The sequence below is a fragment of the Cannabis sativa genome, chromosome 5 (assembly GCF_029168945.1).
Source record: "Cannabis sativa cultivar Pink pepper isolate KNU-18-1 chromosome 5, ASM2916894v1, whole genome shotgun sequence".
NCBI lineage: Eukaryota > Viridiplantae > Streptophyta > Magnoliopsida > Rosales > Cannabaceae > Cannabis > Cannabis sativa.
This window is the reverse complement of record NC_083605.1, coordinates 75104697-75131894: the sequence shown is the minus strand read 5'-3', so window position 1 is coordinate 75131894 and position 27198 is coordinate 75104697. Positions and strand designations below refer to the sequence as shown.

General features: G+C 29.5%; 4 protein-coding genes across 9 annotated transcripts; 3 read left to right on the top strand and 1 right to left on the bottom strand.

Moving 5' to 3' along the window:
* The first annotated feature begins 371 nt into the window (after positions 1–371).
* On the top strand, positions 372–4398 carry LOC115716089 (frataxin, mitochondrial). Of its 5 annotated transcripts, XM_061115996.1 has the most exons (8): positions 372–531; positions 1269–1365; positions 1526–1560; positions 2009–2285; positions 2421–2493; positions 2771–2818; positions 2899–2993; positions 3871–4398. In XM_061115996.1, exons 4-8 carry the CDS (start codon positions 2053–2055, stop codon positions 3998–4000), a joined length of 579 nt encoding a protein of 192 aa, XP_060971979.1. In that variant the 5' UTR covers positions 372–531; positions 1269–1365; positions 1526–1560; positions 2009–2052; the 3' UTR covers positions 4001–4398. The 5 variants fall into 5 exon arrangements, with proteins under 5 accessions (XP_060971979.1, XP_060971980.1, XP_060971977.1 ...); XM_061115997.1 differs by lacking the exon at positions 1526–1560; XM_061115992.1 differs by lacking the exon at positions 372–531 and having other exon boundaries at positions 1032–1365.
* A 2121-nt stretch (positions 4399–6519) lies between these two features.
* Positions 6520–8931, top strand: LOC115716087 (protein phosphatase 2C 51). The gene is made up of 3 exons (XM_030644798.2): positions 6520–7280; positions 8204–8309; positions 8400–8931. Exons 1-3 carry the CDS (start codon positions 6549–6551, stop codon positions 8744–8746), a joined length of 1185 nt encoding a protein of 394 aa, XP_030500658.2. The 5' UTR covers positions 6520–6548; the 3' UTR covers positions 8747–8931.
* A 549-nt stretch (positions 8932–9480) lies between these two features.
* On the bottom strand, positions 9481–15282 carry LOC115716085 (endoglucanase 6). Of its 2 annotated transcripts, none has more exons than XM_030644795.2 (9): positions 14550–15282; positions 14247–14459; positions 13938–14138; positions 12454–12543; positions 12210–12374; positions 11806–12090; positions 10528–10876; positions 10216–10326; positions 9481–10146 (listed from the first exon to the last, which is right to left on the bottom strand). In XM_030644795.2, exons 1-9 carry the CDS (start codon positions 14745–14747, stop codon positions 9848–9850), a joined length of 1911 nt encoding a protein of 636 aa, XP_030500655.2. In that variant the 5' UTR covers positions 14748–15282; the 3' UTR covers positions 9481–9847. The 2 variants fall into 2 exon arrangements, with proteins under 2 accessions (XP_030500655.2, XP_060971974.1); XM_061115991.1 differs by having other exon boundaries at positions 9481–10134; positions 14550–15224.
* Positions 15283–19837: 4555 nt separating this feature from the next.
* On the top strand, positions 19838–21857 carry LOC115716088 (zingipain-2-like). The gene is made up of 2 exons (XM_030644799.2): positions 19838–20323; positions 20976–21857. The coding sequence occupies exons 1-2, from the start codon at positions 19891–19893 to the stop codon at positions 21566–21568; spliced, it is 1026 nt and encodes a 341-aa protein (XP_030500659.2). The 5' UTR covers positions 19838–19890; the 3' UTR covers positions 21569–21857.
* Positions 21858–27198: the final 5341 nt, after the last annotated feature.

Here is a 27198-nt window from a genome sequence, read left to right as displayed (position 1 = left end):
CAGAAATTCTCATTCACTTTCTCTTTCTCTCTTCATCTTCTTCTTCTTTCCTCTCATCTACTTTATATTATTTTATAACAGATATATTTGTTTTTCTATTATGTAGTTAGGACTGAACATTTTAACCTGCCTGAACCCGAATCGATGAACCCGCAAAATTTTCTTTTGAAAAAGTTTCAGGCGGGTCGGGTTCAATCCGGTATCCTTCAGACGGATTCGCGAATTGAAATTTTAAGGGTATCGAATTTTGGGTTGAACACGAGAACCCGCCCGCCAACCCGGCATATAAATTTATTATATATATTTTGATTACAATTTTTATATATATAAATATTTTAAATTATTAATTAAACAAATAAAAAACCCTAAATCTGTAACATTTCACAGTTAGCCCTAAATTCAGACTCCATAGTCGACGACTCCAGACCTCACCTCACGAAGGATCAGCCACCATCCACAACCCACGCGACGGCCGACGACGACCCAGGGGAGGGATTGATTGCCGAAGTCCTCCATTGAAACCATTTCAAGGTTTGTGTCTCATAACTTGCAGAAAATGGACTCAATATTAATATCAGTTTTTTACTTTCGCATAAACCAAATAAACAAGACAACAAATGATATAATTTCCAGTACTCTCGTTTCACCAATTAAAAATAAATTGATGGAGTCGAACTCTAATGAATAATCTAATAAGAATTTTTTTTGGGATATGGATTACTAATAGTGAAAAGGTATTGTGGAATAGAGAATCAATATTAGAGTTTTGTTTGCTCTTCTGTAGTCAGTTTTTCTAGTTAGTTATCTTCTGGTTTATTAGTCTCTTCTTCAGAATTTTTAATAGAAATGGAACATTAAAACTGGAAAATGAATGAATGAACAGAGAAGGTTGTTACAAAACTAACTTCTAACAGAATTTGACAGCTCACTAACTAACATACACAACACCTTAACAGCCTTTAATACTCCTCTTTAAGGTGGAGTGTATATATTGGAGTGAGCAGGGAGCAGGGACCGGGTCAACCCGTCAACCCGTGCCCTATCCGGGTTCGGGTTCGGTTTCATTTTTTTAACCTGAAACCTAGTAAACCCGCTCCATGTTCAGCTCTAACTACTTTCTACATATTATTCACCCATTTTTTTTTCCAGTGCCGCCTATCTATCTTCTTCTTCTTCTTCCATCTTCTCCTTTCTATTTTTTTTTTTAATCTTGGTTCTGTGTCTTTGTCTCTTATACACTCATTCTCTCAAGCGATTGATTTAAGTAGATCTACTACACCTTTAGACCAGCTCGGTGGCGTTGGGTGTACGGCGAAGCCTATAACAGTGGTGGACGTACGGGCTTGTTCAAGCCATTTCCGATTGGTACGTATTTTATTTTCAAATACTCCTTATTTTTTTTTTGTTACAGACCTTTTTTCTTGTCTATATTCTTATTACCAAGAAGTACTCAATTTTTATTATTATTATTATTAATGTATCATTAATATTAATTAATTTTATTTTAGTATATATTTTTTTTTAGGTACAGAACAATCCAATAAGTCATCTCTATTTCCGGTATTTACATATATAAAATTCTATTTATCCAATTAATGTGGTTTTTTTTTTCATTGTTTTCAATAAGTTAATTAGTAATTTTTCTCCCCGAACTTTCGCATGTACTAAATTGTTTAATTTACTGTTTTGTTTATGTACTAAACCATGTTCCCCAGACTTTGATATCTACCAAATCATGCTCCTCAAATTTTGATATGTACTAAATTATGCCCCTTGAACTTTCATCCATATTAAATTTTTTTTACTAAAATTAAACAAAAGTCCTTAAATTTAACAATATCAATAGTGCGGGAGAATTTTTAACGGCCAAAAAAGTTCAGAGGGCACGATTTAGTACATGTCAAAGTTCGGGGAGAAAAATTACTAATTAGCCTTTTCAATATGTAGCTATGACATTTTATTTTCTCATTTCTTTTCGCCTAGAGTAATAACTTGTTACTACTACTAGTATTATTACTGTCACTACAGTAGCAAAGCTAGCTACAGACAGCCATGGCTTCAAAGCTGCTTCCATTGAGAAGGTTATGGCGGCTATCAAGGCTTCCTTCTTCTCCATCATCTTCGAGTTACTACTGTTCAAGTTCCCATCTTCTGGATTGTCCAATTCCTCTCCCTGTCTATGGCAACTCTCTCAAACCGTGTTATTCCTTCACTTCGAGATGCTTGTGCTCTCGACCTACGAATGCGGATGGTAGTTCTCAAGGCCCTGCCCCCATTGACTATCGGTACGGCTTTAATTTCAGATTCTGTTACTCTGTTTGGTAGCTGAGAAAGATGAAATGAAAATTTGTTGATATGATGTAATTTTTGTGGTAATTATTTGTTAATCTTTAGTTTACTAATGATTAATATGAATACAGTTCTGTGCTGCAAGAGGATGAGTTTCACAGACTAGCTGATTCCACAATACATGATCTTCAAGAAAAGCTCGAGGTACTATTCCTGATCTTGAAATCTACTTGCTCACCTTTTTCAGTGGGTCTAAATGGAAGGTTCTTAGTACTTCTTATAGCTACAAGCGTTGCAAATTTTCTAGTCATTTTTTCAATTTATTTTTTATGATATGTTATTTGGGCTTTAGGTTCTTTTTTGATTTAAGCATCTACCCTCAAGTGGTTTATTCGGGCTTTGTTTAGTCTACATATATTTTTTTGGCAATCACAGAGTCATGGATATCATTGATTTTGTGTCCTTTTCGGGTGCCTGACAGGAATATGGGGATGGTGTTCAAGTTGAGGGCTTTGACATAGACTATGGGGTGAGGATAAATTTCTTGAGAAAATGAGTAATGTGATCTATTATTCTTGCTCTTATGCAATTGAGTTTTGCATATGGCAGAATGATGTGTTAACCTTGAAGCTTGGTGATTTGGGAACGTATGTGTTGAACAAACAAACTCCTAATAGACAAATTTGGTTGTCCTCACCAATAAGGTAATATTTTCTAGTGTTGTTTCTTGGACTAGAATTTTGCTATGATTGTTAACATTTGAAGTGTTTGGTTGGAAGTAATGATAACTTAGGAATGAAATAGAATCAAATTTAAAACGCATAAAAAATTAATAAAAAAAATTTTAAATCTTTTCTTGTATTGTATTGGAATGGTCTTTCCTTCTATTCAAAATAACGTAAAATTGATTTCATTGTAATGTCATTCTAATACTTTATAATGCAGCTAAATAAAAGAATGAAATAAAAATTATTTCCTTTCCGTTCTATTCCATTTTATTACCTCCAACCAAATGGCAGCTTAAATCTTATTGTCCAGTATTATTTTTTATAATTTGGTTTCTGGTCCAATTGCATATTGTTTTTCTAGAAATCCATATGTACTCTTTTTGTGCATTAAGGTTCAAAGATGGAAATAATTCGAATAGTGTTAAGCCTCATGGATTAGGAGAATGAAAGTTACATAACCTTCTTTTCCCCATTAGAGGATGATCTGTCTTACTGATGCACTTTAGATGTTTAGGAAAAGTGTCATTTGTAGAAACGTATATGGATGAACTATGATGTTGTTTCACCAACATGAGAGGAAGACTCCTTTTTATTATTATTTTTTAATTTTTATATTTGTAGAAACACTTAGCCTTCCTTGCTGGGGTTGGAAACCCAGACCCTTGCTCACACTCACTTACCCAACCACTAGAGTCTAGAGGCAATGGGCATGATGTTAATATCATGTACACATTTCCCACTCACATCCCAAAATTTGTTTAGATTATAATGTTAGGCATTTGGATGGTAAAATGGATCCTACTCACAATAGTTGTTTTCATCTAGTCTTTGATTTTCTTTTCCTTACATGCAGTGGTCCTTCCAGATTCGACTGGGATCACGATGCTCATGCTTGGGTTTATAGGCGGAACAAAGCAAATTTAGTGGATGTTTTGGAGCGTGAGCTGGAACAACTGTGTGGCGAAACCATAAGCCTTTCTTAACCAGTTAGCAGGCAGGCTAGCAGCCGTGGCATTACAACAACATCTTCCTAGAAAATATATTTATTCCAAAATTTACTTTGCTTCAAAACACCGGTGGCAAGCCTCGTGAACAGGATTCTTCAGAGCATGGATGCAGCTGGTGTTCGTTTCTCTGTTGCACAATTTTACTTGGAATACCTATACCTTTAATTTTTTAGATTTGCAGTTTCCTTGGTATGGCTCGATATGTGGAAATTTTTTGTTATTTGGTGAATAATAATAGTGGATCCAAGATTCACGAGTAATAGAACTAAAGTAAATAGTTTAGCAATTTTATATTGAGTTAATTTTGTGGATTGCTTGCGATAATGTATTTTAAGGATTTGAGGCTTAAATGTAAATTCTAGTTCATAGCAAAATTTGTCGATTTTAAATTTTAATCACCAACGTCTGCATGACCATTTTAGACCAATATTTAAGAGGCTATTATTGTATTTTGGTATTGCTTTTTATGCAAAAAGAAGATTTGTTCACATAAAAAAGGAAAACATTTGCACTTGTATTCCAAGAGACTTAAGAAGCTAGTGTCGTACTTAGACAACCATCAGGAGCTCAGGCCAAGATATCTCTGTAATCTCGTGATATCCTGAATGAGTCGTGAACTTTTCCATCACTACTCTTCTTGTACTCAAATAACAGATTTGAATGGTCGAATGCTATAAGTTTGGTGGATCCATAGTCGTAGTCCCTAACCAGACTCCATTTTGGTATAGTTGAGGAGAATTTCACAAGACTCGATCCCAGCAACCACATGTATTGTCCCATTCAAGCTACCCTTATAATAATTCTTGTTTGTCACTGGTGCAAATGTTCTGTTGCAGGTACATATTATAGTAAACATTAGTGAAATTTATCTAGTAAGAGATTGAGGAAGTCAATAATATGAGGTAAATGTTGTGAGAAAAGTGTATGATTGATGTTGTTTTTGTTACTTGGTATATTGGACATGTTCTTTCATAGTTGTGCACATGACCATAGATGGCAATATCAACTTTAGCCAGAGTTTTTGAAGACTGTCTCAGCACATAAGCAATTTCCTATATTATTACATGCAATGAAAGCTCTGTTTGGATACAATAATAGATGTTTGGTACGAAGATAGAGCATTGTTATTGGATAGTAATGATATTTGATACGTTTTAGAGGTGATGCCCCATGATTATTAATGATATTTTTTAAAAATTATTACATTAAATTATATGAAATCTGATATTTAGTTGCACAATTAGTAACACTACTACAATAAGACAATTATTTTTGCTGAGAAAAAAAAGACACTAAGTGGTTGCTTATCCGCTAAATGGTTTTAACACCTTATAGCGCTTGTTATTTGAAAATAAATGACGCCATGTAGGTCATCTTTAAAAAGTAATTATTTATTAAAAAAAATAATTTTAAAAGAAGGGAAAGTCTAATAATTGTAAAATAAAAATTATAATTAAATGGTTTGGCTATTTAAAAAAAAAAAGTTTATTTATACTTTTATAATTGATTTTTCAAAATAAAAATAAAAACAACATAATTTCAAAATAAAAATAAAATAATTTCAAAATAAAAATAACTTTTATAAAATAAAAACAAGTCAACATAAAAATAATATGATCTCAAAATAAAATAGCTTTTATAAAAAATAAAAAATCTAAAAAACATAAAAATAAAAAATACAACATACATAACAATTTTTTAAAAATAAAAAAAAATCTAAATATAAAAATAAAATTGTATAAATATTTACTCCTAAGAATATTTGTTTAATATTTAAATAAAAAATTAATTTTTTTTAATTTTTTTTACCTATTAATAATTTATTATTATTAATTAAAAAAATATATTTATCACAATAAAAATATAACTATTAATTAATTACTCATATATATATATCAATCATATTCTATGTATTGATAAGCATTACAAAAATCATACATAAAATTTTGAACGGTGTCATTAAGTTCAAAAAAAAAATTAAACGGTGGAAATAAATATCTTAAAGGGTATTTTATAGTTTATACATTTTAGTGAAAAATGAGTATAATTTGGTAATAATAAAATCACTAAAAATATAAGTTGGAATTTAAACAAAATATGTAAAAATAAAATAGTATATAAACAAAGTAATTAAAACAATTTAATTAAATTTGTAATAAAGCAAAAATAAAAGGAAGAGGCAAGCAAGTGCAAGGCTAGCACCGCAGTAATAAGAGCCGCCACGTTGTATTATATAAATAACCCACATGTCACACTAACATTCTCACCCACCTTTGCCATGTCACAGTTCCCGCCAAAACTAATAACTTCAACCCTCAATCTTACGCCACGTGTCCATTTCCCCAATCCCAACTGTCCACGTCATCCGAATACTTTCAACTTTTCCAATATGACCACAGGACCCATCTTAACGGACCTTCTTAGAAATCAACGGCTCAGATCATTTTGATATTGTTCTGTGATCAACTTCGACCCCTATAAATAGGAGGGAAAAATTTGAAGAAAGAAAGAAACAATTCATTCGATGAAGGAAATCACTGAGAAAAGCTCCGATTCGATTCAGAGAAATTATCGCCGGAGAAAATTGAGGACGACGCCGCCGATGAGAACCTTAAGTTCGGAAAAAACCGATTACGAATCCGATGATTGTCGTAATAGTAAAAGATTAATGCATCGAAAGAGATCGGGATCTTTTAAATTCACAGACGCCATCGTTCCCAGCGGCGAATCGAGTCGATCGGAAGAATCACCGCCGAACATTTGCAAGACGGAGAAACTCGATGGTGATGATGAGGAAATGAATATTTTCCCTTACGTATCGAACGGTTGGATTTCTGTGATAGGAAGGCGGCGCGTGATGGAAGACGCGGTAGCGGTGGCTGAGATATTAGATTCGTCTTATCATTTCTTCGGTGTTTACGACGGTCACGGGGGATCTGACGTGGCGAATGCTTGTCGAGATCAGTTACATCGTAGGGTTGAGGCTGGGATTGGGGGTTGCGATGGTGGAATTGTGGATTGGAATGAGGTTATGAGGTATTGTTTCATGAAAATGGATGAGGAGGTTGGAGGGGGAAGCGGTTGCGGCGGTGAGATTATTCATGATGTGGGTAAAGCTATGTCGGTTAATACGGTGGGTTCGACTGCGATGGCGGTGGTTGTGGGTAAAGAGGCTATTGTTGTGGCTAATTGTGGTGATTCTAGAACTGTCCTCTGTCGTGATACTATTGTTGTGCCTCTTTCACGTGACCACAAGGTAATTATATCATCCATATGACTCTATATATAGTACTCACCATGTTAAATAATAATTCTCACTCAATATTTGTTTAGAAGAGATATTTATTGCGAAACCCTTAACATTAATTTACAAAGTTTCGAATTTTACTATTTTGTTATAGTGGTATCTTTATTTTTGGTGCCAATTAAATTAGTTAAGGGCCAATTAACTAGTCAAGTGCCAATTATATTTTTTTATTAGGGTAATTATGTGTAATAATTAAAAATATTGTAGATTTTGTCGTAAATTTTCTTTAATGATACAAAATAGACAGTGTGAGCTTATTTTTCGAAAAAAATAAATTACTGAAAATTAAAAAAAAAATCCAACAGTAAAAAATTGAGATTAAATATTAAATTACACTAATATGTAATAATTTATAGTTGTGTTGGATACATACTATTTTTTACTATTAACTAGAAATTATTATATTGATATATTTTAATATGGGAAACAATTAACAATCATTATATAGTGTGACACGTTGTTATGATAAAATTCGCACTTGTTACCCTATCTGGTTCATGGTTCATACTATACTAATTTATTATTATTGCGATTTAACAATTAAATATATATATTTATGTTATTTTATAGTTAAAATAATCAGTTATATATATTATTGTTTATAGTATTTGAGAGTAGTAAGAAAAAAAAATGTGATAAAATAAGATAACGTAGTATGGGGTTTTGGTTATTTTGTAATTGTCTTACATTGAATACGTGTCGGTTCTAGAGCTCAGACTCAGACTCAGACTCTTCTATATTAAAAAAACATAATATGTAAGTTCAAAGACAAACTTGCTTGGCTTTATATGGGTGTATTTTTATACCATAAATAATATTATATATAGAAATGTATTTTTATATATATATTTTTGACAAATATTATATTGCAGCCTGATTTGCCGGACGAGAGGCAGAGAGTTGAGGCTGCCGGAGGGAGAATCATCAACTGGAATGGCTACCGTGTCCTCGGAGTACTCGACACTTCAAGATCAATTGGTATGTATATATATATAATATCATATCATACATAATAATTTTAGATATTATAGAATCTATATGTATTAATTATTGGATGTTTGATTTCAGGGGACCATTATTTGAAGCCATTTGTGATATCAGAACCTGAGGTGTGTATATACGAAAGGAGTGAATCAGATTCATTCCTAATAATAGCAAGTGATGGTTTATGGGATGTAATGACAAACGAGTTTGCTTGTGAAATTGTTCGAAGTTGTTTCGATGGTAATTTCACAACAATGTTTCCCGACAAAACTAATTTTGTCCCCCAAACTATTACCACTACTCCGACCACAGCTGCCTCTGCTTCAGAGGCAGCTGCTTTGTTGGCCGAGCTCGCCATGGCTCGTGGTAGCAAAGATAATATCACTGTCATAGTCGTCGATCTCAACAAACCATCAATATCTAATAATTAATTAAATTAATTATTATTATTATGTTTTTAAGTAGAAATAGTGCCACGTTAATTAGGATGGTTGTTTGTAAAATATTCAAGTTCGTGCATGGCTCTACGTGTTTTTTTTTTCTCTTTTATATGTACAAAGAGTTTTTGTTAGAAGAGATATAATATATATAACAATGGGGCATGCAGTTTAATTAATTAGTTGATTTTAAATATTTGTTCTAAATTATGATGTTCTTAATTATTCTTGTCTCAAAAACTCATTATTCACATCGAACACCTGAGTTAATCCAAAAAAACAGCATGAATAATTAAATGGTAATTATATTTTAGTTGTTAATCCAATAGATAATTTAATAATTTTTATTATAATTAAAGTAGTTGACATATATTTTTTTGTTTACCAAATGAATTTGAAGGAAAAAAGATTAGATAATAATGATTCTACAATACAAAAGTATCAACCGTTCACTATATTATATTTCTTCTTAAAATATACAAAATTAATAATAAAATCAATATAAACTGAAAAAAGAAAAACATTATTTGTGTTTTTGTTACTTTTGGATGGAATAGGAATTTTAACACTTTAATATAAATTTGTTATTTTTTTTTTTCTTATGTTATTTTAAAATAGAGGGCCTCATTAAGTGGAGTATGCCTATGTGTCATATATGTTTTTTGTTGCCATGTTGTGAAAATCCAACAATTATGAGTTAAAAAGAAATAAAAATAAATAAGTAGATCAAAAAATTAAACTGCACAAACTATATTCATATTGGTATCCAAAAAAGCAAATGTTGCAAAGGTTACAACATTTTAACGTTACAATCACAAAAAAAGAAAAGACATTCAAAGCTTGCTCTCAAGTATACAAAATAGACTTCTTAGTAACATTTGAGAAGTCACTAAAATCACTTCTCATCTCTCTCTCTCTCTCTCTCTCTCTCTCTCTCTCTCTCTCTCTCTCTCTCTCTCTCTCAAATTTGTCTATATATTAAATAGTGTCATGGAGCCAAAAGAGGATGAGCTCTATTCTTAAACTGTCTCTTCACTCCTTTCTTCCCCCCAATTCTTCAACCAAATCAAATCACCAAAAAACACTAAGTATAGATTAAGACAATGTGTAGCTTGACACTGCAACATTTGCTGGAGAAGCAGAGTGAATGTAAACAAACTCAAGGCTCTTCCCAGCTGGTATATTGTTGAGCCAAGATGGTAATGTGTAGAAATCACCACTCTTGGTAAGACCCCAGATTGGACCATAGAGTTTAGATATCGAAATCTTGACAAATTTGACATTTTTAGAAGACTTGTTGGTCACCACAGTTGAGTATCTGTAGTAAGTTTTTCCATTTGAAATCCATGAGCTTGTCACCTTCTGTTGTATCGAAATCGGGCCTGAAAATGAAGCTGTTGAAGAAAACATTTGGTAAAATTGTTATGCAAATAAAAAACATTCAATGATATAGATGGTTGTACCTGGACCAGGAATGTAAGTTGCAGGGTTTGGTTTAGACTGTGGAACAGGTTTTCTTGGGTTAACAGCCTTTGGCTTTTGTGGGGTAACAATCTTTGGATTTGGAACAACCACTGAAAACAATCAAAATTCAAAATGTTAATTACAAATCAACAAAAAACCAAAACAAAACAAAGATTAACATCACAACATTTAGCTCTAAAATTATAGTTGCAGAAAAGAATTTATGAGACAAAACTCCACGAGAATCATAGTTCTAATGAACAAAACAAATTTATTGAAAGATTAATAAGAGAAGAGTTAGCTAAATTTACCTGGAAGGAGCTGGTTATAACCTCTGCTACCACTGCTGAGTCTAGCTAAAATGCCAAGAAGAGGAGCATTGTTGTAAGTTGCAGGCTCAGTCTGCTCATAGTTATCTCTTTCATCAGCAAAATTGTCATAAGCATCAGGGCCACCAACAATGGCACCGGTAAGTAGATTTGGGTCACTAGCTTTTCGGCTAAACCAAGTGGCATAACCCTCTCGGCAAGCAACAAACTTAGAATTAACCTTATAAGAAACAATGGAAGAACCCCTGTGGTGAACTTGACGAGGGTAGTTGTTTCCATAACCAACCATGTAGCTTGTAGCTCTAGGATTATCTCCCAAAATGTAGTCAACCTAAGAGATTAACATGGTGGAAATTTTGGAAATTTGTCAAACACATAATAAACACTATGGTGTGTTTACATATACGTAATCAAAATAATTAAAAATCAAATTGACCATCAATCACATTGTTAACTTGACTAGTAAAATTGGAATCGTTAATATGTTTACATTACTTTCTGTACAACTTTAAAAAAAAAATAATTAAATAAAGGTAAAAAAGGACAAATCTTAATTTAAGAAGAAATAATTTCATGAGTTTGAAGGGATTGCCATTCCCATTTCTCAAACCCCAATAATTATTGTGAGGCACACAAATTTCATTTTCATTTCTTTAAAAAAATTAGAAGGAGTAAACAAATGTATTTCAAATTCATTATTTATTCTTATTCTCTAGTTCATAACTAAACACGCTATAAATCTAATTTTGTCAATTCAAAATCCTCACCATACTTCAACCAAAGCTAACACCTTATTAAGGTATCTATTAACTTATCCACATTAACTTATCTATTAACTTATCCACATTAACTTATTTACATAAACATATTCATCATTATTAGGGATTTTAGTAGCGGATAGGTTTATGGTAAAACAATATCAATACTTATATAAGAAGATTTGAATACAAATTTAATCTTTTATATCTATGTGGGATTGCATTACTTGTTATTTTAACAGTAATACTAGCTTAGCTTTTGAAGATTTCTCAAAGTTATATTTAATAGGCAATCATTTTTTTTAAATAGACAATAAAATATTTTTTAAACAAAAGAACATGTACTAAAATATAATCCAACCGTTAAAAATTTCTCCAAAATTAAGATTGTTTGATTCAATGAATTTATTTAATTGATCTATAAGTAGACATTAAAGAAAAAACAATGATGTAACAAACTAAGGACATTACAAATTACAATAGCTCAATTGAAGTTAATTACCTGAGATTTTGCGAAGGAAAGAAGCTGAGAGGGGGCCACATTGCCGGAAGAACACTTGAGATATTTACCGGAAGAAGTGAGGTAGTCAGAATAGACAGTGGAGAGGAAAGAAGCACTTGTCACAAACTGTAAGTTATTCCATCTCTGCCTGAAGATTAGACCGGCGGGAGTCTTCTGAACATTCCGGCTACCCTTTCCGATACAACCACACATAAAGTACTCTGCTTTTTCCTGGTACTTCTCGAACACTGGTGCATACCTACCAGCCTTTCCTTGCATTAAGAACTGTACAAAACAGTAACATTTTAGTTACAACAGTTACTTCTTTAGAGTAACTAGTAACCTGTACCCTTTTTGTTTTGGTAAAAAATGGTATTTTTATAAACTTTTGAAAAAACCATTACCTTGGAAACAAGGGTCTGAACCCCAGCATACTTAACATCCCAACCAAACTCAGTCATGCTCCAACCAGTTCCTCCCATGGCTTCAGCATTCTTAGCAAGGTAACCCAAGTAGTATTGGTTGTTAGTTGCCTGGTACATCCATGCAGCGGCCCACAACAACTCATCCTATACAACAAAAGGCCCAATTAGAAAAGCCCAATTAAGGAAAACCCAAATTCAATTAATGGGCTGAAAAGTTACTTACGTAGTAACCGCTTATGGACCGGTAATACTTTTGGGCCACGGTTATGCTGCTGTCGTATTTACCCCTGTACTTGTCGGCAAAATCGAATAACTGAAAAAAAAAGAAGTAACAAACGACAACAGTTAGATTTTGGATGAAAAATAACTAAAAAGACAAAAAATGAAGAAGAAGAAGGGTGTTTTAGGAATTTTGAAAGAAAGAGAAAACGACATAAAAATGGGAGGAACTGTTTATGGTCGTTAATAAACCACCGACAGAGGCTCTTGCACGTGCCTTTTATCGATTCCACGTGTACGGTTCACAACTGGCAAGTAAAATAAGTATGGATTCGATCCAATATATGCGCCATCAATTTGTAATAATATAAAACGGTGTCGTTTTAGAGTTCATATCTCAATGCTTTTTTTAATGTTGACTTTTAGATGACTATTAACTAAATATATATTTTTTGAAATATTTAAAAAGTAATAAATATAAAATCATAAAATATTAAGAATATCTACTGTAAAAAATACGTATATGAAAATAAAATTGTATCATTTTGAATATTCTAAATCAAAAGAAAAACTATAATCACTTACTTGGTGTTCAGCACTAATGTAAGGTATCACCACCATGCAAATAATTAGTATAAATAATCAGACACATGTTATAACAATGCTCTTACTTGAAACTAGTGGGACTTACTACTAATGCAATTATGCAAGGAGAATTATTAAAAAATATTATTAGTATTTAGTATTATTTTTAGTATCATATCATTAAATATTGAGTCTTATATAACTTAAAAACATTATTATTAACTAATGGAAAAAATATTGTTAAGAAATATTGCACACTACTAACCCAATAACAATACCTAATTATAACACTTTACTTCTCAATTATACTAATAACAATATCAGACATTACTTTTAGGATTAAATGTGAAAATGAATAACAGTGCTACAGTTACAACGTCACATCCGACACAAAAAACAATTTAAAGTTTAGCCCACACTATACTTAAATATTAACTATAACCGTTAAACTAACGTACGCCTGAAGCGCATTAAAAAGGTTTCTGAATAGTAATAGACACTACTAGACTCTAGTCTAGTCCTATATACTACATTTCCCACTGACGGCGGATAATAGCGTACTTAGCTATTATGCGCCAGTTACGCTACAATCTATATTATATATCCCATTAATTGTGGTCCCCTACCTCCCACCACTTGAAAGTAACCAATTTCATTTCATAATTTCTCATTTTTGAGTATTGCTATAAGGCATGAGTGGTGGTGCTTAGCACTTTCTCGATATGTTGCATTACGATTGGTTAGTTTTACTCTCTAAAAACTATTATATTAAATTATATGGGACCCGATACTTAATTAGACCAATATCAATATTAACAAATAAGAAGGTAGTAGGCACCAATAGTGCCCTTTGACATTTCTCTTATTTTCTTATGTAAAATGAAAATGTGAAAATGTAATGACCTGGTGAGCGTGGCGGAGGAGCTCGCTAGAGTAAGCGGGATTAGATCGGCGGAAGACTATGGATGCGGCGGCCATTGCGGCGGCGGTTTCTCCGGCGAGATCCGACCCGGGATTACTCGGGTCAATTTTGTAAGCTCTTCTATCAGTGGTCATATCTTCTGGTCTTTGCCAACAATAGTGGTCACTATTACCATCTCCCACCTAATAATAAACCCATTAATTCACTTTTCAAACATAATGACTCACAATCACAAAAGAAGTAATGTGTATATAATACTAAATTATTATCTTAATTACTAATTAAATTACCTCTCCATAGAGAACATAAGGTTGAGGATGAGCTTTAATGAAGTAATCAGTACCCCATTTAACAGCATCCATGGCATGACCAAGCTCACCATTCTCACCCATTTGTTTACCGTACTCGATTATACTCCACGACATCATTGTCACTGTAAACGCCATTGGTAATCCAAACTTCACATTGTCACCGGCGTCGTAATACCCACCAACCAGATCCACCTGAAAAATATTCAATTTCATATATAAAGTTCCAAACTTTTTTACTCTGTAATTTTCCAAAGATTAGATTTTTAATTTTTGGTTACTTACCCCACTGGCTTTTCCATCGTTCAAACCAGAATTAGATCTCCAATTGACTCTTTGGTTACGAGGAAGGTAACCAGATCTCTGAGCTTCAAAGAAGAGAATGCTCTTGCTCAGTGCTTGACCATAGTCATGGCCGGAAAAAGCCACCGGAAAACAGAGCAACACTACAAACAGAGTAGATACAACAGCATTTTTCTCCATATTAAAACCCAAATGTAGGTAAAAGCTTTGATTTTTTTTCAACTTATGAGCAAAATCCCATCAACCCTTTTCCTCTAAATTTCCACTGAGTTGGTGACAATGCTGGTTAGTACGGTTTATCAGTTTTAGCAAGAAAAAAAAACTGATAAACCCACCAAAAAAAAAAGCAGACTTTGAAAAGATAGAGAGAGAGAAAGAGAGAATTGTATTGAAAGAGAAAGAGATCAAGAGTCTATATAATGATCAAAAGAGTAAAACATAAAAATTTGAGATTAAAAATTAGACAGGCCGACAAAATTAGCTTCTGCCCATTTTATTTATTTTCCTATCTGGAATTGATTTTCGAAGCTCCACTGAGTCACCGACAATTAGGCAGTGAAATAAAAATCAATTTTTTTTTTTTTTTTGATATTTTTGACAAAAATAAGGAAGAAAAAAAAAACATAGTAACATGCAAATTTACGTAATTTATGTTCAATTATGTTTTTGTTTTTTACTAAAAAAAAAGAAAAATTATAGTGAGAAAGGAAAAATGTGGTCAAAAAGGTCAGTCTGAAATGTGATAGGGCTTTATTGTAGCGCAATCAACGGATTTCCCGCCGAAAATGAGATTATTAAGTATTAACCCTTTTTCTTTATTATCTTTTAATATTAAAAATTAATTGAATGGTTTTGTCTAAATATGGATTTTAAGAAATAATCATGTTTATCTGTTTTTTTTTTTTTTCTAAAAAAAAATATTTGTAAGGGCAAATTCATAATAGTGTCTTGAAAAAGTAATTTTGTGTTTTTATAGTTGGATTAATGTCTAAATTTGACACCGATGCAACACACCATAAAAAAAACTATTTTTAATGATAATTTTTAATTATAATAAAAAAAATTATGATTAAATGTGATTTTTAGTTACTTATGACTAAATATAGTATTTAGATACAAAGTTATTAATTTAATTTTAATCACAATAAGTATTGTGACTATAATTACATGTAATAATTATAACTTTAGATTATAATATAAAAATAATAATTAATTTATGGTTAATCCAATTTTTTTACTTTTAGTTATAACTTTTATTGTTACTTAAAGTAAAAAAATTTATTATAGTATAAAACTTATTTTTTAAAAGATTATTTTTTTGATTAGTTTTTATTATAGTTTGTAATATATATTTTATTACATAATAATTATTAAATTAAATTTTATGATATTTAATTTTTAAATTTATCAATAATTATATGACACTTGAAACATTATTAATTTTTTTTTTAGAGAATATATGATCAATAACGATATTTATATAATTAAATATTAGGTTCCATATAATATTTTAATGTAATAATTTTTACCAAATATTACTAATTAATTGTTAAATGAAACGTTAATTAAAAGATACTAAATACTACTAGTATCTAATAATTTTACTATTCTTTTTAGTATTTCTCATCATTTTATCATATATATTTTTATATTTTTTAGCTGACTCGATGCATGGGGAAATTGAAATTTTGACCGAGTGGGGTTCCAACTAACCAAAGGCAATATTTATTTAGTTTACTTAAATTAATCATAATTATAGGTGGAATTGTACTTGTAATTAGGCTTCTAATCCAACAACTTTTCTTCACTTAAATATTATATATTTATGTGTTATGTTATTGTTAGTTTTACAATTAATAATAATATAGTTACGATTAGTGTTATTAATTGTAAAAATAACAAAACTGAAAATTTAATTAATCATATATTTATACATATTTTAAAATAGTATGAACCATAAAAATAAAAACAAAATACATGTTTGCAGGATAATACTGTGTAATTTAGAAAGACGAAATTTCGTCGAGTAAAAAAAATATATATTTATAGGGATATGATTTTGTCCTATTATTGTACTTTAACGGATTATAATCCGTGATGTAAGGCATCCGTCAGATAAGGAAGTTATTTGATTTGACGGCTGAGATTGATCTAGGGGTAATTAGGGTTAAAAAGTAGAAATGTACCCTGACACTCATTTAATGTACCCTGAGACCCATATAATATACCACAGATTACATTCCGGTACATCACGGGACAAAATCATATATCTATATTTATATATACGAAGCTTCATCCTACAGACGTTTCAGACAGACCATTTATGATATATATTTGGAAGAAATATAATAAATATATTTTTATTTATATATATATATGAGCATTAATTTCTTCCAACTCATGCAAACGATCAAAGTTTCATATACATATATATATATAATTATAAATAAATAACTATATATGTATATATATTTATACTATGATAGATGATTTAATTAATGTATATGTAGTACTGGCCATGCATGCATATATTTTATTTAATTTATTATAGTATTATAACGTTATTAATTTATTATGGTGTCCCCATATAATTGGCAAAATCTTTTCTGGCAAATTCACGTGTACGAACCTTCATTAAAATATTTCTCTTCAAATTATGAACCTTCATAAATTTGCCAACACATCTCTATAATTTGGTTACAAAATTACCCTTCAGAGACTGTTTACAAAATCATTTACAAATTTATATAATACACTCAAAATTTAAAAAATTACAAAACTACATTTACACAATTTTTTTTTTATTTGTAGGATTTGAATTTTTTTATTTACAAAAGTAAATTGTATAAATTGTTCCATATTCATTTTTGGTTGTTGTATAGTAAATTTATAGTTATCATAAAGTTGATATAATTTCTCATTATTTTTTTTTTTGTTATTTTATAATTAATTGTGAGGTTGATTTTTTCGCATTATTTTTTCTTAATGAAAAAATTCTATTTTTATAATTTTGATATTTAAAATCATATTTTTCAGAAAATTAAATTTATAAAATTGTAAATAAAATATTTAAGTCATAAAATTATAAATAAAACATAAAAAAAAAAATCGCTAAAAAATATAATATTTCAAGTACTTACTAATTATTATTTTTTAAACAAATAATTTCAAATTTTTTAATAATAATATAATGGTGAAGGATATGATTGTAATTTGGTTTAATGATGGAAAGAAGTTCTTGGAACATGTTATCATACGAGATTAATGAACTGTCAATCATGAATTTAAATACCTCACAAAACACAACTCCAAAATAAATAACAATAAATACAAATAATACTATTTAGACATTCAATTTTTCCTATCTAGAATTCTTGATAAAATAAAAAATCTTGATAAAATAAAATTCTTGTCAATAATTACTTTTCTAAACTCCACCGACATCATGGATATTCTATTAATTTTTAAGTAATTAATGTATAGAATTTAAAATATCATTTTATATTCCTAATTTTAATTAAATATATGTAGCTATATGTTCTCTTTCAAATTCTTGTTTTTCTTTTAATTTGAATAAATAATTAACATAATATAAATAACTATGTTTTGGATTTTCATTGAAATCTTATCAAGTTATATTTATAGTTTAAGTAGTCAAAATATATTATGCTATATGTAAGCACCATTTTAATAATAAATAAAAAAAAAATGCTTTTATATGGTATTTAAGCATACTATAAATTACATTGTATAGAAAGAAAAAAAAAAGGAAATTAAAGGAAGAAATAGAAATAATCATTGTTTCTTCCCAAATTAACTTACTTTTATCATTTATTATAGTTTGGCAAGTAAAACTTAATTAATTAAAATGTGAAGATTAGAAAACTCATACAAATATAATGATAAGTACACAAATAAATCATCTTCTTCTAACATTAGAGTCATCTTACCAAAATCTAGCACTCATTCTATAAATATCATTGATAAAGTTCATAAGACGTGTGAAGAGGTTCGTGGTATAATTAGTGGAGATAGATTGAATAATAGTTTTAACTAAAACTGCCAAAATAGCTTAGAGTTTTACAGATTGTTTGGCTTCATAACTTTAAAATATTCTGTTTTTTAAAACTAATAGGTGTCGTTAATTTGGCGAAATTGTTTAAAAACATTGAGTTTTAAAAAATTAAAAAACAGAAACATCAAAATATTGTTTTCATTTTTCAAAAACAATTTTTTTTTTGTCTAACATATTATATTTTATATTTTTGCTTGCATACCCAGATTCTAAACTCGAAACTATACCTGAACCCGAACCCGGATGAGTTCATGTCACGGTATGGTGTTAAAATATTAATTTTTTTTAGTAAGAAAAAATTTTAAAATAATTTTAAAAAATTTGTGTCAAACACCATTAAATTTTTAAAAATGATAAAAAACTGTTTTCTATTCTCACTTTTAAAAATTGAAAACTGAAAACAAAGCCAAACAATTTGTTTGTTGACACTACAAGAAATATCACTTTTACCAGCACAGTTCGCTATTGCGCTAGTAAAAGTAACTTTTACCAGCGCATTTCACAAACTGCGCTGGCAAAGAAATCAAAGTTTTACCAGCGTACATTTGCAGTGGCTAAAATCTAACTTTTACCAGCACATTTACGCGCTAGGAAAAGTCTTTTTTGCCAGCGCTTTTCATTTTATGATGGCAAAAGTACTAATACCAACATTGATTTGCCAACCCCATTTTACCAACACGTCATAGGTAAATTCTATTTTACCAGCGCAATACTAACTTTTGCCAACACAAAAATGTGCTGGCAAAAGTGACATTTCTTGTAGTGTGAGGTCTTTTCTAAGTTCTATCACGAATAAAATTGAACAGACCACTTTTATTATATATGACCAACAAAATTAAGGAGAGGCCTAAGTAATTCTCATAATAATCAATCTTGGCCACACCAAGAGCATTAACTATATATACTATGACAAAAAGAAAATAGTCCATGCAAGAATTTACTTTTTGTAGTAATTATATGAGAGTAGTCTCACTATTTATTTTGGTATAGTGAGTTATTTCTTATTGCCTATCTATGGTCATATATGAACAATTCATGAGAAAGAAAGAAAAAAAAAACTAAGAAATTAAGTTCTACACCACCAAATACGCTATGGAATTTTTTCATTCAATTTTATTATCATTTGTCAAAGTTATGTTGGAAAATTTTGTCCAATATTCTTCTATAAATACCAATGAAATTGTGATTAATTCTTCACAACATACATAACTTATTCAATTAAAATTTAAGTGTTGAGTTTAATCCACAATGTATTGTTTAGAATTTATTGTGTTCATATTGGGATTATGGTGGGGAAATTCACAAGTGATATTGTCTCTTCGCACGTTGCATGAATCAGCCCTTATCGACATGCATGAGCAATGGATGGCTCAGTATGAACGTACCTACACCGACGACATCGAAAAGAAGAGACGTTTCGAAATCTTCAAGAACAACCTCAACTTTATCGAAAACTTTAACCAACAACCCAATCGAACATACAAGGTCGGTATCAACAAATTTACAGATTTGAGTGAAGATGAATTCCAAAGGCACTTCACTGGTTTGAAGATGCCTTTGGTCTCTTCGAGTTCTTCTACCGGTTTCAGGTATGAAAACTTGATGGTAGAAGATATCTCAGATAACGTTGATTGGCGAAATGAAGGTGCTGTGACTGATGTTAAGAATCAAAATCAATGTGGTACGTATGATCATGATTTACTATGTACAATTTAACTCATCTCATAATGCATGCATGCATCTATATTTTAATTTACAATTTTTGAAATAGCTTCTATATATTCACAATAATTATTACAAAAGCTTTCGGAAAACACTCTCATCAGCTTTTGTATTTTAAATCACATCAGATTTTTTAAGTATATTACAAAATCTTATTTTTTTCTCTCAAATTTTAATATATTTTAGAAAAATTACTCAATATACTATTTTTTTAAAAAAATTTATATAGTTTGGGTTTCTGTTGGTTTCTCAGGTGAATTCTATGTTAGTTGCTATGTAGATTTTAGTTGTAATTTAAGTTGTTCCTTTAATTGCTATGTGGGTTTTTATGAAGATTTTTATAAATTAAAATGCAAAAATATATATATATATTTTAAAATGTAATTAAAACTAGAAAAACCCATATATTTTATTTATTTCTCAAATGTATAATATTAATTAAGGTATACATATATTCCCATATAAAAAGAATAATTCAAATCCGAAACAAATAATTAAATATACATTTTTTATTCTTTCTTTAATTGTATATTGTCAATTATTATTTATTTTATTTTGTTGGGTACGTACTCTTGCTATAAATTAATTATAAAATTATTATATTTTCGTAGGATGTTGTTGGGCGTTTTCTGCAGTGGCAGCAGTGGAAGGAATTACACAGATCAAAACTGGGAATTTAGTGTCACTATCAGAACAACAACTAGTTGATTGCGTAAGTAAAAACGAAGGTTGCGGGGGTGGATGGATGGAGTATGCATTCGAATACATAATTCAAAACCAAGGCATAACCACTGAAACAAACTACCCTTATCAAAGCAATGAGGGATCTTGTTACACAGGAATAACTTCCTATGCACAGATCACTGGCTATGAAACTGTACCTAAAAACAATGAAGATGCTTTGTTGAAAGCTGTTTCTATGCAGCCTGTGTCTGTTGCGTTTCAAGATACTCAGAGTTTTAGATTTTATGACCCATCTTCTGGTATCTACACAGGCGATGACTGTGATAATAGCCCAATTATTAATCATGCTATTACAATTGTGGGATATGGGGAAGAAGATGGAATCAAGTATTGGTTGGCTAAGAATTCTTGGGGATCAACTTGGGGTGATAATGGCTATGTTAAGATCTTGAGAGGTGGTCAGTCACCTCAAGGTGTTTGTCAGATCAACAACTATGCATCCTATCCAATAATTGCTTAACTATATATTTATATATAGAATATGATCAAGTATATTTTCACAATATGGAATTTTATTAGTAGTACTAAGTTTATCTTTTTGTGTTTTTTACTAGTGGTGTTGTGGACATTGTCTCACGTAGAATAAATGGTAGAGAATTGAGCCATATATAAGAACATGTGCTACTCCACTCATTGCCAATTAGTTTTGAGATGGAATCCCATGATTCTTAACAAGTGGAATATCATGAATGTACTACGTTGTAATATTTGCAATATTTTGTATTATTAATAGAGTTAAATTTTTTAAATAATTGTTGGTATTTGTTTCTTTTGTTTTTGGATCAATTTTCATGTCTTATTAAAGCTTTTAATTGAAATAAACATGGCCGATCGAAAAGCGTGAGAAGGCTACTTAAGTGTAGGGCGGGCTCAGGTTATCATAAGAAACGAGTTATTTTTGGGCTCTTATTTAAAAAATAATATAGTATTTTTTAAAATTAATGAAAAAAAATATGTATTTACAAAAGTAAAAAAAATAAAAATTGGATCATAGACTAAATGAGCCTTAGGCACAAACATAAGAGGAAATTAGATGGTATACCCACCTTACTTTACTTGTTTTAATTTTTATCTCTATTTTTATATCTTTAAGATATATCTACTTTTATAGATGATGTTCTCATTAGAACTTTTAAGTTAATGTAAATTATATGCTACACTTTAGTAGAGAACGAAAGTGTATTAGGCAATTCACTCAAAAAACTAGGTGTATATTAATAAAATATAATATGACGATGTATTTAATTAATGGATACAGAAAAGTTGTATTTTTCAAATTATCCCCAAACCTAACCTATCTATACCCAAAAGCCCAGGCCTGCTTAAGTGTTGGCATTTAACGATCAAATTAATGAAATACTTAGCCAAAAAATATCTAACAAGTTAGAATTACTTCTGTAAATATATATATAAATTTTTTTTTTAAAAAAAAAAAGAAGGGAAGAAATTAAGAAACATTTACACCAAAAATACAAATTATACACTTTATTACATATAAACCTACACACGGTCAAATCAACTTTTTTACCTTTTCTCAATATTTTATTACACATATACCACATACACATCACATCTATGCACTACCACGTCAACTCACCTATCAACCATCATGCATCCCTCAATCACTTCCCTCTCTCTTTTTCTTTTGTTTTCCTTTGATTTTTTTATTTCATTTCAGTTTTTTTTTTTTTTTTGAAATAACAAATAATAACATTTTCTCTAAACCATCCCATAACATTTTCTCTAAACCATCCCTCAATCACGATTCCTCAACCATTTTCCCTCTCATTTTTATTCTTCAAAATTTTTTCAACTCCCTCTAAACCATCCCATAACATTTTTCTCTCTTTCTTTTTGTTTCTCAATCTTTATATAAAATGGATGTGACCCGTTCTTCTTCATCTCCTTCTCCTGTTCAAAAAAAAAATTCAAAATGATTTTGCTCCTCCATTAACGAAGCGTGGGAGAGCTCCTCCTAAGAAGAAAACAAAGGTCCGTGTGCAAGAAAAAATGGCTGAAGATGTTTATGGTAAAAACAATAATGTTGGTGTTGCTGTTCGAACCGAGGTTTGTTTTCGGTTTCATTTTCGTTTCCCCCCAGTTTAAACATTTTCTTGTATTTCCATTTCATCGTTTTGGTTTTTTCTGGTTTGTGATATTTTAGGTTTTTCATTTTAAAATTTCGTTTGGTTTTCTTTGGATTTTTAGGACTTTAATTTTCTTTAATCAATTTTATTTTGTTCTTGGGTTTGGCATTTTAGTTTGTTTCTTATTAGTTTCGTTTCATTTTTGGTGTGTTTTATGTTCTGTTTGTGTTTCTAGTTTTTTTTAGATATTTTGAAACATTTGTTTTTGTTTTAGTGTCTCTAATCAGTGGGTTTTAGTTTTTTTTTTTTCTAGTTTTTTAATAGTTTAATATGTTTATGTATGATGTGTTTTGGGAATATTATTAGGTATAGTTGTTTGCTGTTCTTTTTTAAGTAACAATTCGATTTAGATGTTTGTAGTTTATATTCGTAGAGTTGTTTCTGCTTGTCAGTTTGTTTTTAGTTTTTTTATAGTTTTATTATAGTTTGTATACTTGTTTATTTACAATTTATATTTATTGCTGTTAATAAACTATAATAAAACTAAAATGAAACTATTAAGAAACGTTTAAATTTATTTCAGAAACTAACTATTTCTCAAAGTGTTTTCTCCTTTTCTTATTTCCAAAATAAATTCTTGCAAACAATTGAATTAAACTAATATAAAATAATGATGCAACTGTAAATCAACTTGAAAAGCCACAACACTTAATTCAATTTAATATAGTTGTGGTCATTGTGCTTTTTCATCAGTTTTATTTGAATCAGATCAATTGAATTAATAGTTGTATTTTTCTCGTTTTGGTTTCATTTTGGTTGTTTTGCAGTTTTGAAACGAGCGCGTATTTTCATCCTTATGGTTCGCTCTGTACAGCTGAAGGCTTAGTGCATGTGGTATTTTTGTAAATATTTGTATGTGGACTGTATAAATGTTTAATGGGCCGGCCCAAAGTATTTTTGTATTTTTTTTTCCTTTTTTGTATTTTTTTGTTTTTTTCCCTTTTTAAACTTGAACTCTTTCCCTATTATTATTTTTTTGTTATGACAAATTTTTGAGATCTCATACCAAGATCTTTCTCAATAGTTTCACAACTTAAGATGAGTATAGACTCCTAATATAATGTAATGAGAAAGCATGAGAATACCTTAATTAGTGTTAGTTTTTAACTATCAAATCAAATAAATATGCAACGTGAGAAAACTTAAAATCAATAAACACAGCCAATGCCAACAAAATTGAGGAAATCTTGGCCACCACAACCTAGAATTATCCTAAAAAGAGAGTTTTGTTAGGGGGAGTGAGCTGTATGCACTACAAAAAATTTTATTTTTAGTCACAATAAAATTTATGATTAAAAGTAAAAAAATTGTGACTAATTATTAATTACTATTCTTATGTTGTGACTAAAAAGTCTATAGCTAAAGGTATTAGTCACAAAAATTATAATTTATTGTAACTAAATGTAATTTTAGTCACAATATTTGTTATGGTTAAAAGTAAATTAATAATAAATTGTATTTAAATACTATGTTTTAGTCACAAGTAATTTTTTATTAGGGCCAAAAGTCATATTTAGTCATAAAAATTTATATTGTGACTAAAAAATTATCACTAAAAGTAATTATTTTTGTAGTGATGGCATTGTGGTATTATTATCTAGACAAGTTCTTTCATAAAATTTAATGAATAATGATATTTTAGATTTTCATTAAAATCTTATCAAGCTACATTTTAAGTAGTTATGTACTAGTCAAAGTCATCTTTTCTGATTATTATATGCTATATAAGTAAGAATAAAATTAAATTATATTATAGAGAAAAAAAAAAGAAAATGGAGGAAGAAATGGGTCATTGTTTCTGCCGAAAATAACATAATTTTATATTTTACTTTATTCTCCACTTGTTTTTTAATGTACTTTTTATTTTTAATATGATCATGTTCTTAATTATTTAGATTTTTTTTACTACTAAGTACACAACATTTTATACAATCAATTTAAGGGTAAATACTATTTTGGACACTGTATTTTGTATAAGTTACAGATTGGACTCTCTGTTTTATTAAATGATAAAATGGACTCTGTATTTTCTAAAATGGTAAAAATAGGACCATGAGCTTAATTTTTGACATTTTTTTTAATACAATCAACTTGAAGATAATTCTTAATACGAACAGATACAAAAAAATGTAAACAGTTTTGTCATAACACTTTTAGATCGGATTATTATTACACTTTAAAAATTAATTATAATCTGATTTGTACTATTTTAGATCGGTCCTATTTTAGAAAATACAGGATTTATTTTATCATTTAACAAAATACAGAATCCAATTAATAATTTTTGCAAAATACAGAATTCAAAATTATATTTACCTAAAATTAAATTAAATTTTATATGTACTATAAACTTATTTGAGAATCCGCGTAGTATCAATAAATCAAATCAAATCTTGTCATTATGATTTGTAATTTGAATTTTTTAGTATTTTTATAATATATATATTTAGAGGTAATAAGGGAGTGTGTGTGTATAATATATAGGGATTTTTACACTTGGTATCTTTTTTTGTCATTTTTTTACATTTTTATCTTTATTGGGTTATTTAAACATTTTTAAAAAAATTATTTTTCAATATTATATTTAAAAAGTTTGATAATTACACAAATACCTATGCATGCTTATGTCATAGGTTTTCTCCAATATTACACTCCATCTCTTCCACCTTCTTCTCTTTCATCTCCAATATTACATTCCATCTCTTCCACCTTCTTCTCTTTCATTCATTTTTTTTTTTATTTTTCTTTTATTTTCTGTTATTTTTTTTTTTTTTTTTCATAATTCACTATCATCCCATGTGAAGCCCTAACTCACGGATTTCAAACTCCCATCTATGCTACGATCCTAAAATGGGTTTGAAAGACATTGCAAAGAAGGGAATGGGTGATGCTGTAGAGCCATCTGGTTCTAAAAAAAGATTTTTCCAGCTAAGATTGAATCTTGTAAGGCAAAGAGAACCAAATCTTCGAGATTTGTCAAGGATGTAAGTTGGGTTGTTTTTTGATCTTTTTTTAGTTTTTTTCTTGTTGTTTTGTTTTTCGTTTGCTGTTTTGTGTTTCAATTTTTTTTCTCCATAACGTTTTAGGTTCTCTCCGATTTTGACTTCGAGGATGAAGTTTCTGATTTGGAAGTGAAGCCTAAAGTTAAACCCAAGAGTTGTTTACCCTGAATTTTTTTTATTTTTTTAAGATGAAATTTTTAATCAACCGTTATTTTTTATTTTATTTTTGTTCTCATTTTTGTTTTCTTAGTTTTTTTTTTTTTTGGTTTTGTTACTGCTATTAAATAGTTTTTAGCATCATTTAACCAAACTACACTATTTTTCTTTTTGTTAGTTTGGGTTTTCTTATTAGTTGTTTTTAAGTTTTAAATGTATTTTTTTAGGGATTATTGTTGTTTTTGTTCTCATTTTTTGTACGAAGGTTTTAAGTTTTCATAACATTTTCTCTTTATTTTTAATCGTTGTTTGATTGTTATTTTAGTGTTCTATTGGCATTTTCTAAACAGTTGTTTTAATGTTTAGTTTTAGTAGTTTTAGTGTTGTTTAATTTTATTTCACAGTGAACAATTTTTTTAGTAATTTCATGTTTTGCAGATTGTTGTTAATATGTTTTTTCCCAATTGTTCATCTTTTAGGCTGTTTATGTCTGGGTGTTTTTAAAATGTTGTTTTGTGGTTGCTTTCTGGTTTTTTTTCCTGAAAGCTTAGATGATGTTTGTTTTTTCATATTTTATTACCTTCAATTCTTTCTCTGATTCAATCATGGGTGAGTTTCAATGATTTCCAGATCTCCTTCTATTTGATTCTTCATCTCTGAACGTGATTTGCTTTTTTGACTGAATGTTGTTTTTGAGTTTTTTTTGTACAACAATGGAGGTTGGATGATTTTTTTTTCTTTCTGTTTTTGTATTTGGATTTTCGGGATTTAAATTGTTTTCCCTT